The 24,535-nt window shown below is 56.8% G+C and overlaps 2 protein-coding genes across 8 annotated transcripts in view; both read left to right on the forward strand.

Annotated features, from left to right (window-relative positions):
- GDPD5 (glycerophosphodiester phosphodiesterase domain containing 5) overlaps nt 1-10,313 on the forward strand; it is an 82,733-nt gene extending 72,420 nt beyond the window's left edge. For 5 of the 7 annotated variants that reach the window (XM_045555443.1, XM_045555447.1, XM_045555445.1 and 2 more), the window contains 8 exons: nt 608-690; nt 1,856-2,006; nt 2,559-2,777; nt 3,329-3,486; nt 3,777-3,924; nt 5,292-5,374; nt 8,100-8,212; nt 9,346-10,313. In XM_045555443.1, coding sequence (XP_045411399.1) covers nt 608-690; nt 1,856-2,006; nt 2,559-2,777; nt 3,329-3,486; nt 3,777-3,924; nt 5,292-5,374; nt 8,100-8,212; nt 9,346-9,494 — 1,104 coding nt within the window. In that variant the 3' untranslated portion in view covers nt 9,495-10,313. Of the gene's footprint in view, nt 1-607; nt 691-1,855; nt 2,007-2,558; nt 2,778-3,328; nt 3,487-3,776; nt 3,925-4,188; nt 4,409-5,291; nt 5,375-8,099; nt 8,213-9,345 lie in introns of those variants that run through there. The other 2 variants (XM_045555449.1, XM_045555448.1) reach the window with 2 other exon arrangements.
- A 1,697-nt stretch (nt 10,314-12,010) lies between these two features.
- KLHL35 (kelch like family member 35) lies at nt 12,011-23,178 on the forward strand. Its single transcript, XM_045555450.1, has 7 exons — nt 12,011-12,160; nt 14,880-15,761; nt 16,920-17,104; nt 18,872-18,990; nt 19,629-19,817; nt 21,709-21,897; nt 22,814-23,178. Exons 2-7 carry the CDS (start codon nt 14,881-14,883, stop codon nt 23,000-23,002), a joined length of 1,752 nt encoding a protein of 583 aa, XP_045411406.1. The 5' UTR covers nt 12,011-12,160; nt 14,880; the 3' UTR covers nt 23,003-23,178.
- Nucleotides 23,179-24,535: the final 1,357 nt, after the last annotated feature.

Genomic DNA, 24,535 nt, shown 5'->3' on the forward strand with positions numbered 1-24,535 from the left:
ATGCTATAGAATTAACCATTGCCAGTCATTAAGCACTTACTGTATGTATCAGGCAATGTGTTGGGGGCTTTGAATCCATGTAACAGCCCAGGGAGGGAGACAGTATTGTCATGTTTGTACATATGAGGAAACTGGTCACCCCACTGAGACTCTACCATCCCATCCGCCCCCTCCTCTCCCTGCAGGGTCTCACTTGGACTCGGCTCAGGGTGTAATCAAGAGGGAATCTCACATTCAGCCCCGGCTGTACAAATTGTCTCCCATGGCAGTGTCTGGCTAGCTCAGTGCCTGCAACACAGCAGTGACAATGTAACGATCATAGCTAGTATTTGTGAAGTGCTGGCTATGTGTCGGGCATTTGTATACAGTGACACTAACCACCCTGCCTTCCTCTCCCCACAAAAAAGCCTGTGAGGTAGGCATGATTTAGCAGAGGAGGAAACTGAACTTGAGAGAAGCTGAGTGGGTGCGCAGGTCCACGCAGCCACTCTGCGGAGGAGCCAGGATCAGAAGCAGGCCCACCCAGCCTCCCAGCGTGCAGAGCTTTCGGCTAGCAGGGAGGGCATCAGCTGGATCCTGGCTCTCCTCACCACCCTTTCCTCCCCAGCTGGCTCCAGAGCACACGCTCATGTCCTTCCGGAAGGCCCTGGAGCAGAAACTGTATGGACTCCAGGCTGACATCACCATCAGGTAGGCGTGGGGGAAAGAAGACAGCACCACTAACGCCCCCCAAGTGGCATCCACGCCCGGGTCTCTGCTGGCCGAACCGCTGGTCTCAGAGCCTCTGGGGTGGGAGGGAGGAGGCCGGGATTATTCACAGCAGGGCAGGCGGCCTGTTCGTGCAAATGGATCTCGTGCTAAGCTCCAGGATATAAAATAGAGGAAAGAACAAATGCTCCTGGTGCAGGCAGAGGTGGGGGATGGGGACCTGGAGCCCTGCCACAGACCCACTTGAAGGAAAGCCTGGATCTATGTGGCTCTGCATGATAGAACTCAAACACTCTCATGCATAAAATGAGCGAGTGGCAGCGCCATACATTCACTGTGATGCCAGTTATATTTGAAAAGACCATACCAAAGTGATATATACATCTTATGCATGTAGATATACAAGTATATATTAGTATAAATGGCAGGAAGAGCTCACACCAATCTTATAACAGAGGTTATCTCTGAGAAGGGAAGAGGGGAGGGCTGCCATATATAGTTGCACAGGTTGTGTACTAAACAAGGCCACCACATATATGAGGACACTGTTCACAGTGTAGGCATCATAGAATTGTGTATTTATCACAAATTACTAGCACATGATGGTAAAATGCCTTGGGGCAGAGGGGTACAGGTGTTTTTTACTGCTTCGCACTAAGGTGCCATATGAGCTATTGGCAGCCCTGGTGGGGTGGCGAGGGTGGGGGAGGAATCCGTCAAAGGGGCCTGTATTTGCACTGTTCTCATTATGGCATCACCTGGACTTTGTGCCAAAGCAGGTTCCACCACTTACAGGATGTGGACCTTGAGCTAGGTACTTGCCTCTCTTTGCCTCAGTTTCCCCAATATCAAATGAGGTATCACCTACCTTCCAAGTTTGCTCAGAGGATAGGCCCAGCCTTTCCCAGCCCTCTCTCCTCATCAGTCCCCACTCCCATCTGACCCTCATAGACAGCCAGAGGGCGTTGGCCCTTCGGGGTCACCCACCAGCCCACTGTCCTCCCTGTGCAGATGGGGAGCCCAAGGCCCAGAGAGGGGCAGAGCCAGCCGGGGTCCTGTGCTGGGTGGGGAGGACTGGGGGTGTGGTCACTAGTGGGCAGGCAAGAGTCCTATGTGTGGTGACTCGGTGGCCCCACCCTCCCTGCAGCCTGGACGGTGTGCCCTTCCTCATGCACGACGCCACCCTGCGGCGGACCACCAACGTGGAGGAGGAGTTCCCGGAGCTGGCCCGCAGGCCCGCCTCCATGCTCAACTGGACCATCCTGCAGAGGCTCAACGCCGGCCAGTGGTTCCTGAAGGTCTGGCTGCACCCGGCCCAGTCTTAGCCTGGAAAGCACGGACAGGCACCCAAGGAGTGACAGAGGCAGGGGTAGCCATAAGCTCCGGTGACCCCCAGTCCCAGACCATCCCTGACCCTCAGCCAGGCTAGTTAGCGCCTCCTCTGGGCTCCTGCCACTGCCACCCGATCTCATGGTTGTCACTGCTTGTTCTGAGTCCCTCTCCCTCACTGGAAAAAGTTGATGGTGATGATGACAGTTAATAGTTAGAAGTGTTAACTCTAAAACTCTAGAGAGAGGTTGGTTCTCTGGTCTCAAATGCTACTGAAGGAGAACCGTGCTGGGGTCTGGGAGACGTTCCAAGCAAGTCATCCTTCACTGAGCAGGGTGTAGGGTAGAAAGGTCAGGGTTGGGGGCTCCTAGAGCCCCCACAGGGCCGCAGCCATCAGTTTGCCTGACACACACCCCAGCAGACACTGGCGGCCCAGGAGTCTCCATGCATGGTTGCCAGGAAGGCACGTGGGGGCCCCAAAGGGCTGGTGACACAGCCATGTGTGTCCCGGTCCCTGCCAGACTGACCCCTTCTGGACGGCCAGCTCCCTGTCACCCTCCGACCATAAGGAGGCCCAGAACCAGTCCATCTGCAGCCTGGCGGAGCTCCTGGAGCTGGCCAAGGGCAATGCCACGCTGCTGCTCAACCTGCGCGACCCGCCCCGGGAGCACCCCTACCGCAGCAGCTTCCTCAACGTCACCCTGGAGGCCGTGCTGCGCTCCGGCTTCCCCCAGCACCAGGTGAGGCCCCCACAAGCGCCGGCATGGCTGGAGTCCTGCTCCCACGGACGCTGCCCTGGCCCCTCCCCAGACTGCAGCTTTCCTTGTTGTAAATTGGGGATGCATGCCCCTCGCCTCCCTGGCAGGGTCATCGTGGCGACAAGAGGGGAAGAAGAAAATCCTTTCGAATGTGCAAAGGGCAGGAGGAGCAGGTCCTGGTTCTCTGGTTACTTCAGTGAAGCGCTGCCCACAGCACTGCAGTGCAACAATTTGGGTCCAGAGGAATCTGACACCAATTCAGGGCAGTACACTCGATGCTGGGGCCACGTGCAAAGTCAGGGATGTTTGTCCATCTTGTGACAGTGGTCCAGACGGGAAGCTTCCTGCGTTGTTGCCAGGGCGCTTCACAGACTTGGCTGGGACCACGCCGTCCACTGCTAACGATTGTAGCTAAGCGCTCACCTCATGCTAGGTCCCATCTCCTGTAACCCTGACAGGTGCTCCAGGAGGGGCAGGTACTCCTACCCCCTCTGCAGAGGAGGCTCTGAGGCCATCCCCTCTCCTGCCCGCAGGTCATGTGGCTGCCAAACAGGCAGCGGCCCCTCGTGCGGAAGGTGGCTCCGGGCTTCCAGCAGACGTCGGGCTCCAAGGAGGCGGTCGCCAGCCTGCGGAGAGGCCACATCCAGCGGCTGAACCTGCGCTATACTCAGGTGTCCCGCCAGGAGCTCAGGTGCCTGCCCTGCCCCACCCTGGGCTCACCCAGAGGAGGGCAGACCGAGCCCCCCCACGCCCTGTCACCCCCGCGCAGCCGGGCAGAGATGAGACGTACAACATGGAGGGCAGACCCAGGCTCGTGGTGGAGCTTAGCTCTCTGGAGAAGACGTTCCTTCCTCCAGGGTCAGCTGTGAGGGTGGTGCGAGGTCATGAAAGGGACTTGATTTACCAGCTTCCCACTCTGTGCCTGGAGTGGCCGGAGTCCATGAACTGACCCTTCTCTGTCCCTCTGCCCCCCACTTCCAGGGACTACGCGTCCTGGAACCTGAGTGTGAACCTCTACACAGTCAACGCCCCGTGGCTCTTCTCCCTGCTGTGGTGTGCGGGGGTCCCATCTGTCACCTCCGACAACTCCCACACCCTGTCCCAGGTGCCTTCCCCGCTCTGGATCATGGTGAGTTGGGAGGGTGTCGGGGGACCCACTCAGCAGGCCCTGTGCTCGGGGCTGTCCCTGGTGGGGTCTGGGGTGCGGAGTCCGTGGTGGGGGCACGGGCTTGAGGCAGGAGGACTGCATGACCTCCGGGGTCTGCACTGCATGCCGGGAGGACCCTGGGCCTCACCCTCAGGGAGAAAAATGTCACTTAAGAGCCCTGGAGACGTAAACAACTGCTTGGGTTTTTTTGGTTTGGGGGATTGTTTATTGTATTTTGTTTCAAAGGGAGGGAAGTCATTGGAAAAAGAAAGTGCCAACAGGACAAGAACAGGGAGCACTGAAATCTGGTCAGAGGACAGGGAGCCAAGCCGCGTTGCAGTCGGCTCACCGCACCTGCACGCGGGCCAAGTGCCAGGCCCTCTTCTGCCCTGGGGGCCTGGGCCCCGATCTCCATCCTGAGCTGTGGGGTTGTGGCTCTGCTGCCACCTCCCCCAGGATGTGGAGGGCAGGTGGAAGGTCTCCTGTGGCTGAGAGGGTGCCAGTGCCCCTGAATCAGATCTGAGCCATGATGGTTACGAGAAGAGGGCAGAGGGAAGGCAGCCGGGGGAAGGGGGTGGACCCGAGAGGAGAGGAGGACGTGGGCCAGGGCAGTGGGCGCCCGACTTCGTCATGACCCCTTGAGAACCCTAAAGACCCTCTCTTCAGCTGTCACCTACCCCTCATCCTTAAACACCTCCAAAGGCTCTGCTCAGGATGGCATGAAGGAACTCACTGACTGTGGCAGCAGTGGCCAGCACACTGGGGTTTTCAGCCACAAGGAGTTGACCAACAGTGTCCCACCCCCATCCCCGCCTTTGCCTGAGATGGTGGAGGCTGCACGGGAGGCCACGCTGGCCCGGCCCCTCGGTGGCTCCCTGGAGGGGAAGCCCCCTCACTCCACACCCTCTGGTCTCTGCAAGGGGACACGTGCACTTAGCCCACACAGATGCCGAACACCTGGTCACAGGTCCCCATGCCCACCTGCTAGTTCTGTGACATCCTCGCATTCACATATCTATCTTTCATTGTCTGGCTTTTGCTTGGAGCCCTCTTAAGCACAGAGATCCTCCAGGTTAGCACACAGCACCTCTACCCTGAGCACCATACAGGTTTCTCCTACCCTGAGTGCACACACACACACACACACACACACACACACACACACACACACACACACACATACCCCAAGCCATTCCTGCAAAATATAATCATAAGCCCCCAAGCCCATTTAAGGTCCTCCCTTGCCCTTCCCCGATGGTCACGTGAGGTCCTCCAGCCCCTGGATGCTCAGCCTGGAGCCTCGGTCTGGACTGGCCGTGACAAAGCCGGCCTCGGCCGTCTGCCCACAGGCCCCGGACGAGTACTGTCTCATGTGGGTCACCACCGACCTGGTCTCCTTCACCCTCATCGTTGGCATCTTCGTGCTCCAGAAGTGAGTAGGCTCTGGCCCCTCCACAGCCTTCCCTCCCCTGAGCCCTGGGCCCTCAGCCAGGAGAAGGGCTCCCAGCCACCCCACCCTCCCTCAGCCAGAGGCAGGGTGGCTTCCGGAATAAACGCCCAGCTGGGAGCCCGGAGCTGGGCTCTGCCGTGATTTGCCGTGTGGACTTAGGTGACTCTCGGCCCATCTCCAGGCTTGCCTGCCCACCCGGCAGCCGGGGTGGGTCCAGCAGCACTCAGCACCCTCGTGCCGCGCTGAGAACCCCCAGCCCGCAGCGAGACAGCTGGGATGTGCTTGCAGCGGGGAGGTGCGGTTGGTCCCGGGAGGGTTCAGGGCCAGCCCGGGGCCCCCACTCAGCCAGGAACCCAGGGGCTGGGGTGTTATTCTTGACTGACGTTCTCTCTCTGTCCCATCCTGCTCTGATCCGGCGCATGTCCCTCCTCTCCCCCTCCCCCTCTCTCTGCTGCACTCTGGCATCTCACAGCTATCACTTGATCAGGTAATTCTGGTGTGGTCCTCCTCCTCCTCCTCCTGTTCCTCTTTCTCCCTCCTGCCTCCCCCTTCTCCAGTTCTGTCTGAAAACCTGCCGTGCACCAAGCCCCGTGCCTGGGTCACAATTGCAGACACCTCCCCCTGCCTGAAGCCTCCCCCACCCCCACAGTCCTCCTCTCTGCTCTTCCCATCTGGCCGTGTGTGTCCCTCTGCGCTCCGTCCCCACTGCGGTTTCTGCAGCTGGGGACCAGCATTTCCTTGGCAGCGTCCTGACCTGGCCTCTCCCAGCACCAAAGTGTCTCCCTCTGGGGGAGGGGACCCTGCCTGGGCACCCCGCCCCTCTGCGTCTGGCACTCACAGGGGCCTTCAGCACCTGCCCGCTGCAGACTCTACCAAGTTGCTGTCTCTTCCCATCTTCTTCTTCTCCGGGTTCGCCTCTCCCGTCATTCATACTGTTTGTCTTCCTCCCAGTGTCTCTCATCTCTTTCTATCTCTTCTTCATGTCCTGTCTCTGACTCCCCCCCAACACACACACAGCCTTTTCCTCGTCCCCCGGGGACCCCACAATGGCTGAGCGTCCTGTTCCGGGTGTTCTGGCTGCAGAAACCCTGCCTGACACCTTCCTTCTGGGTTTCATGTTAGTTTCCATGATGAGACCTGGAGCGCAGGGATCCAGGTCCCCCTTGGTCAAATGCCTGAGGCCCTTCGGGGTCAGGCAGCTTCACTGATGAGCCTCTAGGAGGAGAAACTGGGTTCCCTGGCTGTGGGACGTTCACCCGGTCACTCCTTCCTCCTTCATTCAGTCCAGACACCCACACGTGCCGGCTGGTGCTGGGCCTGTCGCAAGGAGTCAGGCCTTGTCACACGGAGCTGCCAGTGTGCTGGGCAGGCCGCCCTGTGGTGATTCCAGCAGCTGGCACAGATGTGCCCACCCTGCTCAGATACAGGGCAGTGCCATTGTCTCCTAGGGATCAGGAGAGGCACAGTGGAGGACAGACCATGGGGGACATGAGGGGGAGACTGTCATTTCCCTGTGGGCCTCACTCCATTCATTCCCTCAGCAAGTGGCTGCTGCACCCCCGTGAGTGGCGGGCACTGATGTTGGTGCTGGGGCACAGTGGGGAGTAGATGCAGTCACCGCCCTCGGGGTTCACAGGGCAGCCACCCCGCCACGGCGTGGGTGCCGTCCCCCACCTCCTGCTTTCCCCTTGTCTGTCTGCTCTGTTCATCCACCTGTCTGCCTGTCCTCCTGTCTGTCCATTTCTGCTGCGCTGACCCCATCTAGAAACTTGCAATTGAGCCTTGGCTGCCTCCATCCACCCAAGCAGGATTCAGTCCCCAGGGCGTTGGGTTCTCCTTTCGAAGCTGACCACCCACTCTTCTTGGTGGGGACAGGGGTGGGGTCCAGTGAACCCTTCTGCCTAGACCCCAGGAAAAGTCTAAGTTCAGGGGCCAGGGCTGTAGGGCTAGTTCAGAGGAACAACAGCAGCAAAAACAGTACCCGGGCTGGGTATGGGAACCTGAGTCCTCCCCACTCGGTGCGTGGCCCCTGCATGCCCTGTGCACGTCCCACCTCCCAGCCTGGTACTTGTCTCAGCCACCAGAGGCATCCGTGCTCTGGCCTGTCCCTCCCCATTAGGGGTGATGAGATGGAGAAGTGGACAGCCCCACCCCAAGCCACTCTAAGCCCCTTGCCTCAGGAACCTGTGAAGACCAGCTCTGGGCAAAGCCCCCACCACCCTCCTCCCCGCTTTCCTTCCCTGCCTCCCCGGGCTCTCCCCTCTGGCTTTGCTCAGCCTGGTCATGATGGCGGAGCTATAAGAGATATCAGCTGGGACTCCTCGAGGTTGGCATGTGCACCAGGGCAGGTCATCAGAGTCATTCTTGCTAAGCTTCTCCTGCCCCCAAATTTGTCCCATCCAAAAAGAGCCAGGTGCATAACCGGGGCACCTGAGACAACTAGCCAGCCCCGATCCTGGGCCAGGGCCGCTGATGTAGGGTTCTGGAGGTCAGAGGGAGGCAAGAGAGCCCCGGTTGAGAGTCAGTAGGCTCTGATTCAAGCCCCAGCTCCAATCCTCTCTGGGCCTCAGTTTCCCCATTTGTACAGTGGGACAAGAGTCCTGCTGGTCTCTCAGGCCACATCCAGAGAGGCTCTGGAAGTGCGCAGGATCCCTGTTCCAGGGAATGGATGGGAAGGGACCTGATGTCCATGGGGCCATCTCTGCAGGTGGCGCCTGGGTGGCATACGGAGCTACAACCCTGAGCAGATCATGCTGAGCGCCGCGGTGCGCCGGACCAGCCGGGACGTCAGCATCATGAAGGAGAAGCTCATCTTCTCAGGTGCACAGCCCCGCACACGGGTTGACGCCGGCACTGGTGTCAGTTCTTCACACCCCACGTGTGCACACAGACGTGCACGCACACACGCTCACATGAAGCATGCACAGGGAGCGACACGGGCACAGACATACACAAACCCGCCTGGGTTTGCACCCACCTACACACGAAGGCACACACGCCTCCACACAGCCTGTGGCTCGGTGTCAGTGCCGTGGGCAAGGCTGAGGTGCAGGGCTGGGGCAGGGAAGGAGGCCGTTTCAAAGGCCCATCCCCCTTTGCCTGGTTCCTACACAGATGCCACAAATACTGACCTCGGCCCTGCTCATGGAGGGTCCCCACGGACACTCCCAGTCTGACGGAGGAGGAGCGATGTAACAAAGACGTGGGAAGCAGAGTTCTCACAGATGGGGTGCTGAGCAGGGAGCGTGGCCAGAGCTGCCTGGGGCAGTGAGGAAGGGTTGGGCAACTGACATATTGAGATGTGGGGGATGGGCAGGAGGGGCCTGGGTCCCAAGTTCAAGGTGGGGGCTGGGTGAGCGAGGGAAGGAAGGGCATTCCAGGCAGGGGCAGGTGTGCTCAGAGGTGGCGAGGGAGCAGGTTTCTGGGCACGGAGAGTGAGCTTCCACTCCCCAGGGCTGAGCTCCCCGCCGCAGACCTTTCCTGAGCCTCTGCTCAATGCCTGGCGCTCTGCCAGGCACCAGGGAGATAGTGCCCAGACCCCAGCCCAGCTGGGGGCACTCTAGAGGCTTCCAGGGGGCTGAAATAACAGAGATGAGAAGACTTGAGCTAGATATCAGGAATAGAAGGTATTGATGGGGAAGTCACTCCCAAGAGAGGGGCCGTATGTGTGCAAAGGCCCTGAGAGTAAAGACATGGTGCCACACTCGAGCGGGTTCTCTGTGGCTGGGCGGTGCAATTCCAGGGAACAGCAGACCGGGTGAGGCCAGAGGGTTCAGCAGAGACCAAGCGGCCTGAGTGCCAGGCTCAATGCCAGCCAACCTGACCCCAGTGGTACCATCAGCTTCCAAGTGACTGGCTGGGTTGTCACAGGCCACCCTTCCCACCCCATCTGCCAGCCATCCTCATGCCCCCACCCCCCTCAACTCATATTCTGTCTCCCTCTGGCCCAACAGAGATCAGCGATGGCGTGGAGGTCTCCGATGAGCTCTCCGTATGTTCAGACAACAGTTATGACACATATGCCAACAGCAACACCACCCCCGTGGGCCCCCGAGGGGGTGGCAGCCGCGCCAAGACTCTCACAGACCGGAGTGGGCGTTAGCTGAAGACCTGTCTGTCCTACCCTGTACCTAACGTAGAAACCGGGGAACCCGGGAGAGCTGGCAGAAGCACGTCTGGACTCGGAGCGCTGTGGGAGCTGGCTCCCCGGCCTCCTCGTGGGCTCGAGCCCCATGTCAGCCACAGCCTCTCCTGGAGGGAGCTGCCTTCTCCCCTGAGGCCCAGCTGGGCCAGGACTCCTGCCTCTCAGACGCCCCTGCAGGCCTAGGGCTCCTGGGAAGTGTGGGGCCTGGTTCCCCTCGGGAGGCCCTCCCTAGCTTCCTGACCTGAAAGCTTTGATGGGTCCCTGGGCCATGCCATGCCCCCGGTGGCAATGGAGGTGGTGGATGCTCACCTGTGCCCACTCCATGAGGTGACTGACTTCTCCGTTGTTATCCTGCCCCGAGAGCCTGGGCCGGACCTCTACCTGAAGCAGCTCTGCTCTTCCCTTCAGCCTCAAAGCACAAGGAGGTCCGGCCCGGGAGGAAAGCCAGCGGCAGTGGTGGGGACATGCCCTCTTCCCGATCAGCCTCCCACCACCACTGGCCCCTGCCCCAGGAGAGGGCCGAGCCATGTCCCCTAGGAGCAGCTGGAGATGACTGAAAGCTGCTCGATCTCACGCCCAAGTGTCCAACAGGCCTCTGGGGCAGAAGCGCCCCTGTGGCCCAGGAGATCCCCAGACTGCTGCAACCTCAGGTTCCCACATCTGTGGCCACAGGGCCGGAGCCACCTGGGCATGGTCAAGGGCAGGTGTGTGGCTAAGTGGGCTGCAGTGGAGGGAGCCCAAGGGTCTTGGCCACGATAATTAAAGCTGCCATCTTGATGTGTGTCATCTCTCTGAATTGTCAGCAGGATGGTGGGGACAGAGCATGCTGGGTTTTGGACTCAGTTCTGGCCTCATGATTTGAGGAGGAATCATTCGCAGAAATTAATGGGACAGTGGCAGGATGACGGGCCCCTACCCTGCACCAGCCATGATACCCGGGGTTCCTGAACAGCCCTGTGGCTGGGAACCAGTGTCATATTGTGGATGGGAAGACTGTCTTCGGGAGGTAAAAGTGGCCGTCCAAGGCCACATGGCTTAGTACAGGCAAAGCCTGAATCCCGCCCAGACGCTGGCTCCAGCGCACCAGCGTGCCTCCCGTCCCAGCTAGGAATGGCACAGCAGCCGGGAAGGGCTCCTGGGTCTGCAGGGCTGGCGAGTGGGACTGGCAGGTCTCCTCATGGCTACATGGAGGCGTCTGAGCCCCCTGGCCTACGGAGGGATAAGCCGCCAGCCCAGAGATGCCTCTTCCCCGTGGCAGGAGTTTGGCTTTGACTTCTCCAGACTTTGGACCTGCCTGAGGTGGGCCCAACACAGTATAGCCCTGGGACCACAAGTGTCCCTTCCTGTCTTTCAGTCCTTGGGGATCTGCCCTCTACCCTCTGTGGGAAGGGGTCAGTGGTGGAGCCAGGGCAGGCCTAGAACTCTGACCTTTGTCCTAAGAGTCTGCATGGCCCTAGGTGTGTCCTAGGGGAAAAGGAAGAGGCTGAATCCCAGCTCCAGCCTGCACTGAATTAACTCCATTGCTTCCTGGGGGCCAAGGGATGTGTATCTTCTCCAAGCAGAGGTCTTCTGGATAGAATTTTTGGGGTCTGAGATTCTGGCACCTTCTTGGAGGAAAAGAAGAGCCCCCTCCAAATGTTAGAACCTACACTGGGCCACCCACATTGACCTTGAGGACTGCCCCTCCGGGAGCTGAGGGATTCTCCCCCTTCCCCCAGTATTGAGCCTCTGGCGAGCTCTTCCCTTCCTGGGGCAGAGACAGCTCCCGCCTCACAAGGGAGTGAGTGAAACTCAGAACCACGGTGCCCCTCCAAGGGACACACACCACCTCAGCTCATACTGTATCACACACGGACCACATGCTGTGTATACACACATGGTTCATGGATACACACACCCCTGTGACAGGGTCCACAGAGACCCAGATCCCTGACACACAGAGAAATGAGCCATCACACAGAGACAGAGACAGGGTCATGGAAGTCCCACAGTGACATGTCTGCTGTCAAGCGGGAACACAGACACAGCACAGAATCATGCCAGGCTGAGGGAGAGAAACCAAATCTGTAACTGTGGCAGTCACACACTTAATCACATCTACAGCTACACGGTCACACACACCCACATGTGCACACCCACCGCAATGCTACACCGTCACTTCGTTCCATGCACTCCCACACTCACACGTAGGGACCCGGAACACCTACACGCTCACAAGCACACGATTACATGTCCCCCCCCCAAATACACCTTCAAATCCGTAGTCATTCACAGACACAGCCAGCGCCAGGTCACCCCCAATCCCTGGCACACCAGATCCCTTACTTAGTTGCATACACAGTCAATCTCACGCTTACTCCCGCCCCCTCCTGCCTTCCCTCCCTCCCAGGGCTAGTCCAAGGGCGGAACAAAAGCCCAGTGTCCCCCTCCTCCTCGCTTCTCCCTTCCCCTCCCCCCTGGCGTCCAGCCCCTTTGTCCTCCCACAGCTGAGCCTGAGCAGGAGTCTGGGCAGAGCGGCAGGGACATTGGAGCCCGGGCTGCCAGGGGTGCGGGCAGCAGGCACAGACCGAAGTGGTCCCCGTGAGAGAGGCGGCTGCGGAGCCCCCGGGAGAGGGCGTGGCCAGGTAAGCGCCAGGTACGTGGGGCAGGGCTTGGGACGCAGGGCTGCAGGGCCGTGTGGTGGCAAGACCAAGCCTGTGTTTGTGTGAGTGGAGGTGGGTGTGAAAAAGACACAGGGATGGGGGCATGTTCCAGTCCACTTCTACAGGCTGGGTCCCTCCGTGTGCGTTCGAGATGGGAGGATGCCCAGGGAGCCCTACCTGGGATTCCCCACCTTTCATCTTCCAACTGGGTGTCCTTTGGCCCCGGACTGGGAATCCTCAGGGTGGAACTGGGTCTGACACCCCTGTGTGTCCACAGCACCAGCACGGTAGAAGCAGCAGAAAGAATGAAAAGTACCGGTGCGCTCCCCAGGAGGGAACTGCCTCCTTCCCCCGGCAGCCCCTTGTGCCGTGCGCACGCTTGCAGGGAGAAATCCCTTCCTCTGCTGATGAGACCTGCCCCCTTGGGCCTCAGCTCGGAGTGTGGCTGCTTTCTGGGCCAGCGGAGGACAGACTGGGGGTAGCATGCTCTGATGACCTGTCTCACCTCCCTCTGCTGGTCCTGGCTGCTCCTCGGGACACGCCCCCACCCTGGCAAGGGTGGCAGACCCTGGAGTCAGCAGGGTTCAGGGCCCAGCCCCGCTACTTGGCCAAAAGTATCGACCTTCCTTGTCCACCAGGGAGCTCATTTCTTGTGATGCTGAGGCAGAGACTCATTGCCTGGGATTACCAGGGCATGAGCAGAGAAAGCCAGGCTGACACTGGGCAGGTTCTGACGTCTGGAGGTGGTGGAGCAGCTGGGACCAGGAGAATGGAGGGAGAGGCAATGGGCAGAGGGTGGATCTGAGCTCCCCTAGAGTAAGCTGCCACATACAGGAGCAAGTGCCCTGTCCCTGGAGGTATGCAGAGGCTGTTATCTTCACGATGGCCAGATCATAACCAGCATGGTATGGTCCTTCCATCTGTAGAGTGCCTTCACTCCTCCTTTGATCCTTCTCTGAAGGGCAGACTTCCTCTGTGTGCTTGTTTCCTTGTGACTAAATTAAATAAAGCGGGAAGGCTGCTCTAAAGAAACTTCTCAGGGTTTTGAGGGTCACATTAAATTATGTACATAAAAGCAACTAGCACACATAGCGTACTCCCTTCCTCTTGAATAAGAACAATGTAAGGTGGCCAGGCACAGTGGCTCACACCTATAATCCCGGCACTCTGGGAGGCCAAGGCAGGAGGATCGCTTGAGCTCAGGAGTACGAGACCAGCCTGAGCAAGAGCAAGAGCATGACCCTGTCTATACTAAGAATAGAAAAATTATCTGGGCATGGTGGCACACATCTGTAGTCCCAGCTACTCGGGAGGCTGAGGCAGGAGGATCGCTTGAGCCCAGGAGTTTGAAGTTGCTGTGAGCTAGGCTGAGGCCATGGCACTGTAGCCCGGGTGACAGAGTGAGACTCTGTCTCAATAAATTAAAAAAAAAAAAAGAACAATGTAAGATAACATTTATTGAGTTTGTACTATGTACCTAGCACTTTGCATATGTTCCATTTAATAGTCACAAAGTCATAACCACCCTGTGAGGTAGGAATTATGATCCCATTCCACATGAGATACCTGGGAGGGGGGGGCAGGGTGAGACAAGTGACTTGCCCAGGCCACACAGTAAGCCTGTTGTAGAGACAGGATTAGAACCTCCATTCGTCAGCAGAGTTCCTTCCACTTCCCCAGGTGCCTCCTTGAGAACACTAAGAGAACTCAACCATCCTCAGTTTGAAGGTCCCCCGTCAGGATACCCTTCCCGACCTCCCTCCAACTGGGTTTAGTGCCCCTTTTATGAGTTCCCCTAATATCCTGTACTTCCCAGGGGCCCCTGCCAAGCTGTGAGCTCTGGGAAGGCAGGGACTGTGTTGTCTTGCTTACTGCCTAGCACAGAAAAGGCTCTTAATAAATACTTGCTTAATACATTCACTCAACTTTGAACAGGTGTTAATTGAGCACCTACTATGGTGTGATGCTGTGCTGTGGAGGGAGGAGCAGATATTAGAATGATCAGGTCATTCTAATTGGTCATTGGGAAGCACCTACCTGAGATGAGATTCACAGGACACAGGATGGGCTGAGGAGAGGGAAGTAGAGTTATTATAACGTCTCACCCGGCTACACACACACACTGGGTTTCCGTGGAGTAGCCTGAATCCCTTGATCAAGGGCTACAGCTCCCGTCGTGGGACCCTCCCTACACAGATACTCTGTCCAGGTTCCAGTAACCTCCCTGCCCTCCCCCTCAGACCTTGGGGCGGTAAAGGCTTCCTGCTGTTGGTAGCCACGGGGCACTGCTCTATCCCTGCTGGAGTCCCTAAACACCGCCTCCGTTTATAAATCGTTCCTTTATCGGACTCTCCTCAAATTACCGTATTTGAGAGCGTGCCATCTGTCTCCTGCAGATATTGACAGGAACAAGCTTAGCGGGTTTGAAGAACAGAAAGGGCAGTAGGTCTGAATGGAAAAGCGAGGGAGAACGTGGTGCCGATGAGGCAGGGGCTGGCCCTTTCGGGGGGCAGGGGCTAGACCTCCGTAGCCTTGAGGAATCTGGGTGCGTGCATGGAAGGAAGAGTAGTTGAATGACCGGAAGCACACACGCGTCAGTAAACTAGTGATCTAAGGAAGGAATAAAAGGATGAGGTCGCTCCCTGGACCCGGCCCCAGCCAGGTGGATTCCCCCACGCTGTTTGTGTTCTCTACCCAGCAGGATGCGGGAGGGCCCCGGGCCGGAGGAGTCGGAGCCGGGCTGCGAAGCGCAGTGCACGGGGTCCTGCCACGCGCAGCGCGTCCTGCAGACCCTCAACGCGTACCGGCGGAGCGGCACCCTCACCGACGTGGTGCTGCGCGCAGGCGGCCGCGACTTCCCGTGCCACCGCGCGGCGCTCAGCGCGGGCAGCGCCTACTTCCGCAGCCTGTTCGCGGCCGGGCGGCCCGAGCGCGGCCTGGCCGTGGTGCCCGTGGCGCCGGTGGCGCCCGACGCGCCGGGCGCGGGCCCGGCCGGGGCGGCGGCGGCGCTGGCCGTGGTGCTCGACTACGTGTACGGCGCGGGCGTGCGGCTGCGCGCCGAGGACGAGGCGGCCGCCGTGCTGGCGCTGGCCGAGCGGCTGGGCGTGGCGGGCCTGCGCGAGGCCTGCGTGCGCTTCCTCGAGGGCCGCTTGCGCGCCGCCAACAGCCTGGCGCTGCGCCGCGTGGCGGCCGCCTTCTCGCTCACCTCGCTGGCCGAGCGCTGCGGCCGCGTCCTGCGCCAGGCCTTCGTCGAGGTGGCGCGCCACGCCGACTTCCTGGAGCTGGCGCCCGACGAGGTGGCGGCGCTGCTGGCCGACCCCGCGCTGGGCGTGGCGCGCGAGGAAGCGGTGTTCGAGGCGGCCATGCGCTGGGTGCGCCACGACGCGCCGGCCCGCCGCGGGCAGCTGCGGCGCCTGCTGGAGCACGTGCGCCTGCCGCTGCTGGCGCCCGCCTACTTCCTGGAGAAGGTGGAGGCCGACGAGCTGCTGCAGGCCTGCGGAGAGTGCCGCCCGCTGCTGCTTGAGGCCCGCACCTGCTTCATCCTGGGCCGCGAGGCTGGCGCGCTGCGGGCCCGGCCGCGGAGGTACGGCCGCCGCCCCCTAGCCACCCACCCCCTGTTACGTTCTTCAACCACTCACTCATTTCTGCATCGTCCTTTCACTATCTTGGTCATGCCTCTTGATGAAATTGTCATTCGTTCAACATCTTATAGGCTTAGAGCTGGACGTTCTGCCCTCGAGGAGTTAACAGGCAAATGGGGAAGATGTAGGGATCCCACACCTGGCGCACATTCTTTCTCTCGCCCATGCACCCATAAATCCGAGTGCTTACTCTGCGCAGGTCCTGCACTGAGTGCCCGGGACATGGGGCTAATTTGGAAACACCCTTTGCCCTCTGGGAGTTCACAGACTAGTGAGGGACACAAAGAGGCAGGGGAATGGGGAAAACATGAGACCTATTCCCACCCCTGGAATGTCAGACTAGGAGACTATGGGTAGGTTGGTCCAAGATGGTCTGTCACTCCCACCCCAGGGACAGAAGACAGGGATGACACTGACCATTATATCTTTAACACTAAGCACAGAGCCTGGGACAAAAAATGCTCAGTGTCAAAGGAATTAGAAAACCAGTGGCTAAAGAAAGGGTTTGGAAATTCTCATGGGGTCAGTGAGGAGTCAGTGGGAGGAAAGACTGCTTTGCTGAAAGGGTGAGTACTCTGGTTCAATAGAGTTCGTGATCGGGGGCTGGCTTTAAGAGATAGTCATAGGAGGAAGGAGGCAGCAAAATTAGCAGTTGGGGATGTAGGCCAGCAAAGGGTGTTGAAGAGGATGAGTTAGCGTTAGACAAACGTGGGCTTGAATTCCAGCTCTGTCACTTATTGGCTGCATGACCTTGGGCAAGCCATAGTCCGTAAGCCTCAGTTTCCTCCTCTGTGAAAGGGATAATAAATCCCTACCTAATAAAACTGTCATAGGATTAAACGAGGCGATTTTTCTAGGCAAGGACAAGGGCTCGGTAAAGATTTTTTTTTCCTGTAATTTAGAGGTCAGTAGAATGGGATGGAATTAGTGGCATTCTTCCTATCAGTAGCCACAGGGAAGGCTGGAAGTGGCAGTGTCCGGGGGGAGGGGCAGAAGAGCATGGAAGGGCAGCAGGATCGCACTGTGGGATCAGCGACAGGGGAGAGGGAGGGCCGAACTTGAATGCGAGTGAGCAGACATCGGGCCTATCCCCACACCAGATTCATGGACCTAGCTGAAGTGATCGTGGTCATCGGCGGTTGCGACCGCAAGGGTCTCCTGAAGCTGCCCTTCGCCGATGCCTACCACCCAGAGAGCCAGCGCTGGATCCCATTGCCCAGCCTGCCCGGCTACACGCGCTCGGAGTTCGCCGCCTGTGCTCTCCGCAACGATGTCTACGTCTCCGGTGAGGGCGGGGCCGCCGCAGGAGCTCCCACGGGATTGGCGCATCACCTCCCACGTACCGCCCTCTTTGTTTTTCCCTCCAATCGGGAGATGGGGGCGGGACGTTTTCTGGTACTCTACTGTTACTGGCTGAAGTGGTATGCCAGCAGAGCCGATCACTGGTGTGGGACTTCGCACTTTATTCAGCAAGGTCCTCTTCGATGCATATTAGTATTAATAATAACCACTTCTCTTTATCTAGCTTGCTGTGTGCTGTACATTATGCTAAGGAGCTTACATTTATTTTACCCCCTATAACGCCATTTTACAGATAAGAAAACAGGCTTAGAGGCTCGGAATTTCCCCATAGTCTCAACAATGGTAGAGCTAGAAGGAACACAGGTCTGTTTGATACCAACGAACTGTGCCCTGCCTGAGATTCAGGTCCTAAAGATTCAGAGAAGAATAAAGCACAGTCTTTGCTCCCACGCAGTGCCCTGTAGAGGGGCACAGACTTCACATTACCACCAGGCAGAATGTGATCAGAGTTCTCAGAGTCCCCCAGTGATCTGAAATTCCACTCAGGGAATCTGGCCCACCTTCATGGAAGGGGTGGTATTTCAGCTGGACCTTGAAAGTCAGAGGGAACAGTATAGCCAAAGGCATGAGGGCAAGGACATGTAGAAAGGGACCCTGGGCTCTGAAGCACAGGTTGAGTATATCTTGGAGAGGCAGGAGTCAGATTAGCGAGGCTTTGACTCTGGGCCTAAGTAGACTGTACTTGATGCTGTAGTGAGCTATGGGTGCCCACGAAAAGTAAGGAGCAGCAGAATAAGCCAGGGAGGCCTCAGAGACCATCCAGACCACATAGTACCACTGGACAATTTTTCCAAGGCCACTGATGGCCCCTGAGCAACATGTGGGGACTCTGCTGGGTGCCACTGAGAATACACAGGTAGGGGCGCTACCAAGCAGATGTGGCTCTGGTCACAGGCTCAGGCTGAGCAGTGCAGTCAGGGTTGTCCCTGGGGAAGCTGCTCCTGAGAGGTGGATACCTGGTCAGGATCGCAGTTGTGGCCAGGCACGGGGAAGGAGAGTCCACAGCCTGCATCCCCAGTGCCTGGCCCCATAGGGCATGTTGTGTCCTTCAACAGCACCAATGCTGGGCTGGGGCCCCAGAAGCTCTGGTCCTGGTCATTGCTCTGATGAAAGCCGATGTGGTCTTCAACGTGTCGTTGCTGGTCTCTAAGCCTCATCTGAGTTTCCTGTATGTAACCTGGGTGTAAGAATCCCAACACCTTATGGAGGGATGAGATCAGAAATGAAATCATGAAGGTGAAGGCAGAAGTAAGGGAAGATCATTGGGTCACCCTCTACCTCTCCCCCCTCCCAGTGCAGGTGGCTCTGCTTTCCCGTGACCCCCAGCACATTCCTGATGCTTGTCTTGGGTGCTGTTTGTGTTCTTACCCTTAGTAGAATGCCCTCCCTCTTTGCTTCCCTGCTCACAGAGCTTGGCACACCGTCACAAGGCACCTAGTGAAGGTCAGCTGCTTCTTCCTGAATCTATCAGTCCTCTCCCCTCAAGAGTCCTAACTCAGACCTTCTCACCACTGGTTCAAAGCACATTGTCTGGGTCACAGGCTCAGAGCCTTACACCAGCCCAGGGGAAGTCCTTCCTGGTGTTGGTTCTTAACCCTTCCTTTGGACATGGGGCCATAGTTTCTAGCTCTTTAGGGCTGCTGGGGACAGCAAGAGGGCTTGGGGGCAACAGCTGCTTCTTTCTCCCTAGGAGGCCACATCAACAGCCGTGATGTGTGGATGTTTAGCTCCCATCTGCACACCTGGATCAAGGTAGCCTCGCTGCACAAGGGCAGGTGGAGGCACAAGATGGCAGTCGTGCAGGGACAGGTAGGCACACACTGCAGCTGCTGCCCTGGGACCCAAAGTACAGATCTGTGTTGGAGAAGGCTAAGACCTCCTCTTTGTAAGAAAGAATCTGAGAAAAGGAAAGGGACTTGCCAAAGGTCACATAACAATGCTAATAATTATAGCAATTATTGTTATTGTAACAGCTAAATGATCAGCAGTGTGGGCTCTGGGGCCAAACAGTCTGGGTCTGAATCTTGACTCTGCCACTTAAGACAAAAAAAAATCCGCCAATTGTCTTCGTAAACTGCATCCCGAATTCAGAAATGCAAATAAAAGTGCTTCTTAGAATCGATTAAGTGGGGTGGTAAACCCTTAATAAATTACTGGCTATTATTAAGCATCAGCTTGGTGCCAGGTATTTTACAGATCTAATCGGCATTCAATACCCATACTAGAGATGGGTCGCATCCGCGGTTGCTGAGAGGAAACCGGCTCAGGGAGGTTCCCTAACTGGGTGGAGGCCGCCCGGGTGGCGGCAGCGCTGGGATTCTCCACCCTCCCCCCCACGCCCACTCCCCGTTGGCTTGGTCCGGAAGCTGGGCGGGGGTGGGGCTGGTTTCCCGTGAGTGGCCTACAGCCCTGACTCCCGGCGCCCCCACACCTGTCCTCACCCGCAGCTGTTCGCGGTGGGCGGCTTCGACGGCCTGCGACGCCTGCGCAGCGTGGAGCGCTACGACCCCTTCTCAAACACCTGGGCGGCCGCCGCGCCCCTCCCGGAGGCCGTGAGCTCTGCGGCGGTGGCGTCCTGCGGGGGTCGGCTCTACGTGATCGGGGGCGCCGGGCAGGACGGCGTCAACACGGACAAGGTGGGTGCGGGCCGGGGACCGGGGAGGGTGTTGGAGGCTGCGGGGAACCAGCGGCGCCTACCATGTGCCAGGCGCAGAGCTGGGCGCTTTCGTGCTCTCCTCCATTTTCTCACTTAGTCCTGTCAACAGCCCAGAGGAGTCACCCCCACGTTTCAGGCAAGGAAATGAGTTCAGAGAAATGACCCCAAGGTCACACAGAGGGTCAGCAGCACACCTGGACTCTAATGTTTGGGCTGGTGCTATATGGATTTCATAGATTTTAAAAATTAAGTAAGGGATGGGATGAGTTAAAATGTTTTTACTCAATTCAAAAATAATGCACTCATTATTGAAAATTTAGAAAACAAAGAGAAGTAAAAAAATCACCCATAATCCTACCACCTAAGGATAACTATTATTAATATTTTGGTGCATTGCCTTCCAGGCTTCTACTGAGTTGATTTTTGCTTTTCTTAGTTTTGTGTTCTCACTGTTAGTAAAATTTTGCATTCTGCTTTTTACTCTCATTTAAGTACTTTGCACATACTTAGAAACTCTTCACAGCCATCATTTCAATGTCTGTAATATTCCCCTGGCTAGATGAACCAGTCTACTAATCTAACTCTCTGTTGTTGGACATTTAGGCTTTTTGTGAATAAAAATTAAACTTTATTATGACTGCTCCCACCCTCCCCCATGGCCTCACAAACCTGTGGTTCTGGGACCTGAATCTCTCCCAAATTAGGATCCCCACCCTTCCTTATTCCCTGCCCCATTCCTCCAGCAAATGCTTCTGGAGCCGAGGGGGCACACCTGTGGTGGGAGGCCCCATTTAGCACCATCCCATGGAGCACTGACTTCTTACAGGCTGTTGTGGAAGGTCTCCAGGGAAACAGTTGAGGAAGCCACGAGTAGGGTGAGCAGGCAGCTAGGTTACAGGTGTGCACCCTTAGAAACCATTAAGGACATCAAAACACCCATGGGCTTGAGAGGCCTGGGGACAGCTATAGGAATGGGGCTATAGGACAGTCATTGGAATCTTTTTTTTTTTTTTTTTTGAGACAGAGTCTTGCTTTGTTGCCCAGGCTAGAGTGAGTGCCGTGGCATCAGCCTAGCTCACAGCAACCTCAAACTCCTGGGCTTAAGCGATCCTACTGCCTCAGCCTCCTGAGTAGCTGGGACTACAGGCATGCGCCACCATGCCCGGCTAATTTTTTCTATATATATTTTTTAGTTGGCCAGAAAATTTCTTTCTATTTTTAGTAGAGACAGGGTCTCGCTCTTGCTCAGGCTGGTCTCAAACTCCTGACCTCGAGCGATCCACCTGCCTCAGCCTCCTAGAGTGCTAGGATTACAGGCATGAGCCACCGCGGCCGGCCATGTCATTGGAATCTTGTCATGACCTCAAAGCACCAGGCAAAGGGAAGGGAGTTGACAGTGTATGCAGCCAGGAACGCATCTCCGTGGGGGACCTGCTCTGAGGACCCTCTGGAGCACTAACACAGTGTCTCCATCTGCTGGGACGTATACCGCTCCCAGCTTGATAGGATTATCTTACAAGGCCACTGAGTTCTCCTCCATCAAAGGAGAGACTTCCTGCGAGGTGGAGGGTTGGGGAATGGAAACACCAGGGAAGGCTTTAAGGATGAGGTGGCATTCGAGCTGGACCTTGAAACATGAGGCTTTTGACAAACGGAGTCCGGGAGCAGAGGACAGAACATAGAACTAGACTGAGAGCATTTTAGGGCTGTGACAGTGGGTCTCCGCTACCCTCCCAGATGCTGCCTCAGGCCTGGTGGACACTGGCAAGTGTTGTGCTGAATGAGTGCCCCTGGGGAGAGAGGTGGCAGGGCCTGGGCACAGGAGCAGTTGGAAGGTGACTCTTCACCACTGTTTTCCTCTCGCCCCTCAGGTGCAGTGCTTTGACCCCAAGGAGGACCGGTGGAGCCTGCAGTCACCGGCACCCTTCTCACAGCGGTGTCTCGAGGCTGTCTCCCTCGAGGACACCATCTACGTGGTGGGGGGCCTCATGAGCAAAATCTTCACCTACGATCCTGGCACAGATGTCTGGGGGGAGGCAGCTGTCCTCCCCAGCCCTGTGGTAAGTGGAGGCTCCTGGGCACAGCACCTGGCACTGGTTCCATTCAGGAGAGCAGAACCCACTTCTAAGGGTCTGGATCTCAGAGGGAGTGAGTCTTGTGCGTGACTCCATGCTAGGTGGTTTTACATAGTACTCTAGCTTTGCCCTCAGTGATAACCATGCGTTTAAAAAAAAAAACCCCAAAACCAGGCATTTCAGAGAAGCGGGGGGGACCTGGCACAAGGCCATGTTAAGGCAGAGCCTAGAACCCTTGTCCCAAGCGCTATAGCCTTGAGTGGGGGGTTTGGTCTAAATGACCCTGCCCTGAAGGCCGCCAGCTGGTAGCCTATTGTGGGGTAAGGGGTGGGGAAGAGATTTGCTAAGTTCTTCTGCTTCAGTGATATCAGAGAGGGGCTGCTCTGGCCCTTGCAGTTCCTAGGCTCCCCAACCTTCCGTCCCCATCCCATGAAACTCCAAAGAGACTATATAAAGGCGTGGTTGAACTGCCAATCCTAACCTTTGGTGATCCTAGGAGCCTAAGATTTCTGGCTTCTCTGAGTCTTAAGAGATGGTGGTGGTGGTGGTTATTGTTACTGGCATGTTTACTGTATTCCAGGCACTATGTAAAATACTTTACCTGCTTAACCCCATTAACTGTTGATAGAACCACATGAAGAGGCACTATTATTCTCCCTTTACAGAAGAGGAAACTGAGGCCTAGAGAGGTTAAACGACTTGCCTAAGGCCTTTCATTGAGTAAGAGTCAAGCTAGAGCTTGAACTCAGCTCTGTCTAGTTTCCTGCCTCTCTGCCATCCAGATTGCCTGTTCATAGTCTATGGGTCAAGGTTTTGTTATCTGGGCTAGCCAGTTAGGGACACAGGGAACCCCAGGTTGGATGGACCCTATAGTTGATTGTCTTTCTGTTTGTCCACCCAGGAGAGCTGTGGCGTGACTGTGTGTGATGGGAAGGTCCACATCTTTGGCGGGCGGGATGATCGTGGGGAAAGCACCGATAGGGTCTTCACCTTTGATCCCAGCAGTGGGCAGGTGGAGGCCCAGCCATCCCTGCAGCGCTGTACCAGCTCCCATGGCTGTGTCACCATTGTCCAGAGCCTGGGCAGGTGACTCAGACTTAGCCTGAGCCAGGAGGAGAGGCAGGGGGAACACAGGCACACCTCTCTGCTCCCCTCATGGCACCTCCATGTAAATAGCCCCTTAATTTATTGTCCCCTTTTCTTGTAGAAATAAAACCTCATTGGGTCTGTGTTCCAGCTTGAACCTGCTTTGTCTAGAGAAGTAATCTGCGATATTACTTCTTTTACTCTTACAAAGCACTTTTATACCACCTTAGTCCAACTGGGCTGCTATCACAAAATACCTTAGACTGGGTAATTTATAAACAACAGAAATCTATTTCTCACAGTTATGGAGGCTGGGAAGTCCAAGATCAAGGTACCAGCAGATGTGATGTCTGGTGAGAGCCCTCTGCTGCATAAATGGTGCATCCTTGCTTTGTCCTCACATGGCAGAAGGAGGCAAGGCAGCTCCCATCAACCTCTTTTATAATGGCACTAATCCCATTCATGAGGGCTCTGCCCTCATTTCCTAAGTGATTTAATCTCTTCCCAAAAGGCCCCACCTCTTAATGCTATTGAATTAGGTATTAGGTTCTGACATTCACACCATACCACATACATTAAACTGTAAAATATTTCATGCATAGGCCAGGAGTGTTGGCACACACCTGTAATCCCAGCACTTTGGGAAGCCCAGGGGGGTAGATCTCTTGAGCCCAGGAGTTTGAGGTTGCAGTGAGCTATGATGACACCACTGCACTCTAGCCTGGGCAACAGAGCAAGACTCTGTCAGATAGATAGAAAGATAAAATATTTTATGCATAAAAAGAATATATATATATGATAACAGTTCAAGAATAGTAAACTATGTTTCCCAACATCTAGCTTAAAAAAATAGAAGGTTACGAATGCCTCTGTAGTCCCCTGAGTCTATTCCCAAAGCCATCCCTTCCCACACTCCTCCCAGAGATAGGTACTATCCTTAAATTTGAGATTATTAGTATGCACTGCTAGAAGCTGGGGCCGAAGTGGGGTTCCCTAACTCACAGAAGAGGCTGAAACAACACAGAACAAAAATGGTTGTGGATCCCTGAGCAGCCATGGGGTTGAGAATCACAGCAAACTGCAGGCCCAGGGTGGAGGATGCCAGAGCCACAGGCTTCTGAGAATCCAGCCACTCTGGCTCTGCGCCTAGACCTGTGAGATCCCCAATATCAAGGTGGGGTACAAGCCCCCTGATGCCATTATAAGCCTGGGGCTCTAGGGGCAGCAACGTAAAACTGCTGGATAGGGAGGGGTGGGCTCAGGCTCAGAGGAGGAGAGAAAGGGAACAAAAGATGCCAAAGCCAGATTCTGTGAGGCTGAGGCCCAGCCGTGCAGTGTCTGTGCCTGTGGCTCTGAGGCCTGGAGGAGCTGGCCAAGCCTCATCTGTGGGTTCCCTCTCATTTGTACTTGGATTGCCTTTTGAAGAGGAGCTATCATCTGCTCCTGCATCCCCTTCCAGCACAGGGCCAGCCTCACACCCCTCCCCATCTTCCTAAGCCCCAGGGCCCTTTCTGCATGGTCTCTTGAGCTGGGGCTG

This window comes from Lemur catta, chromosome 7 (genome assembly GCF_020740605.2).
Source record: "Lemur catta isolate mLemCat1 chromosome 7, mLemCat1.pri, whole genome shotgun sequence".
Taxonomy (NCBI): Eukaryota; Metazoa; Chordata; class Mammalia; order Primates; family Lemuridae; genus Lemur; species Lemur catta.

Coding starts and splice junctions, on each gene's coding strand:
- KLHL35 (XM_045555450.1), top strand. CDS start 14,881: ATGCGGGAGGGCCCCGGGCCGGAGGAGTCGGAGCCGGGCTGCGAAGCG. Junction 15,762..16,919: donor CTGCGGGCCCGGCCGCGGAG/GTACGGCCGCCG, acceptor TCCCCACACCAG/ATTCATGGACCTAGCTGAAG. Junction 18,991..19,628: donor TGGCAGTCGTGCAGGGACAG/GTAGGCACACAC, acceptor CCTCACCCGCAG/CTGTTCGCGGTGGGCGGCTT.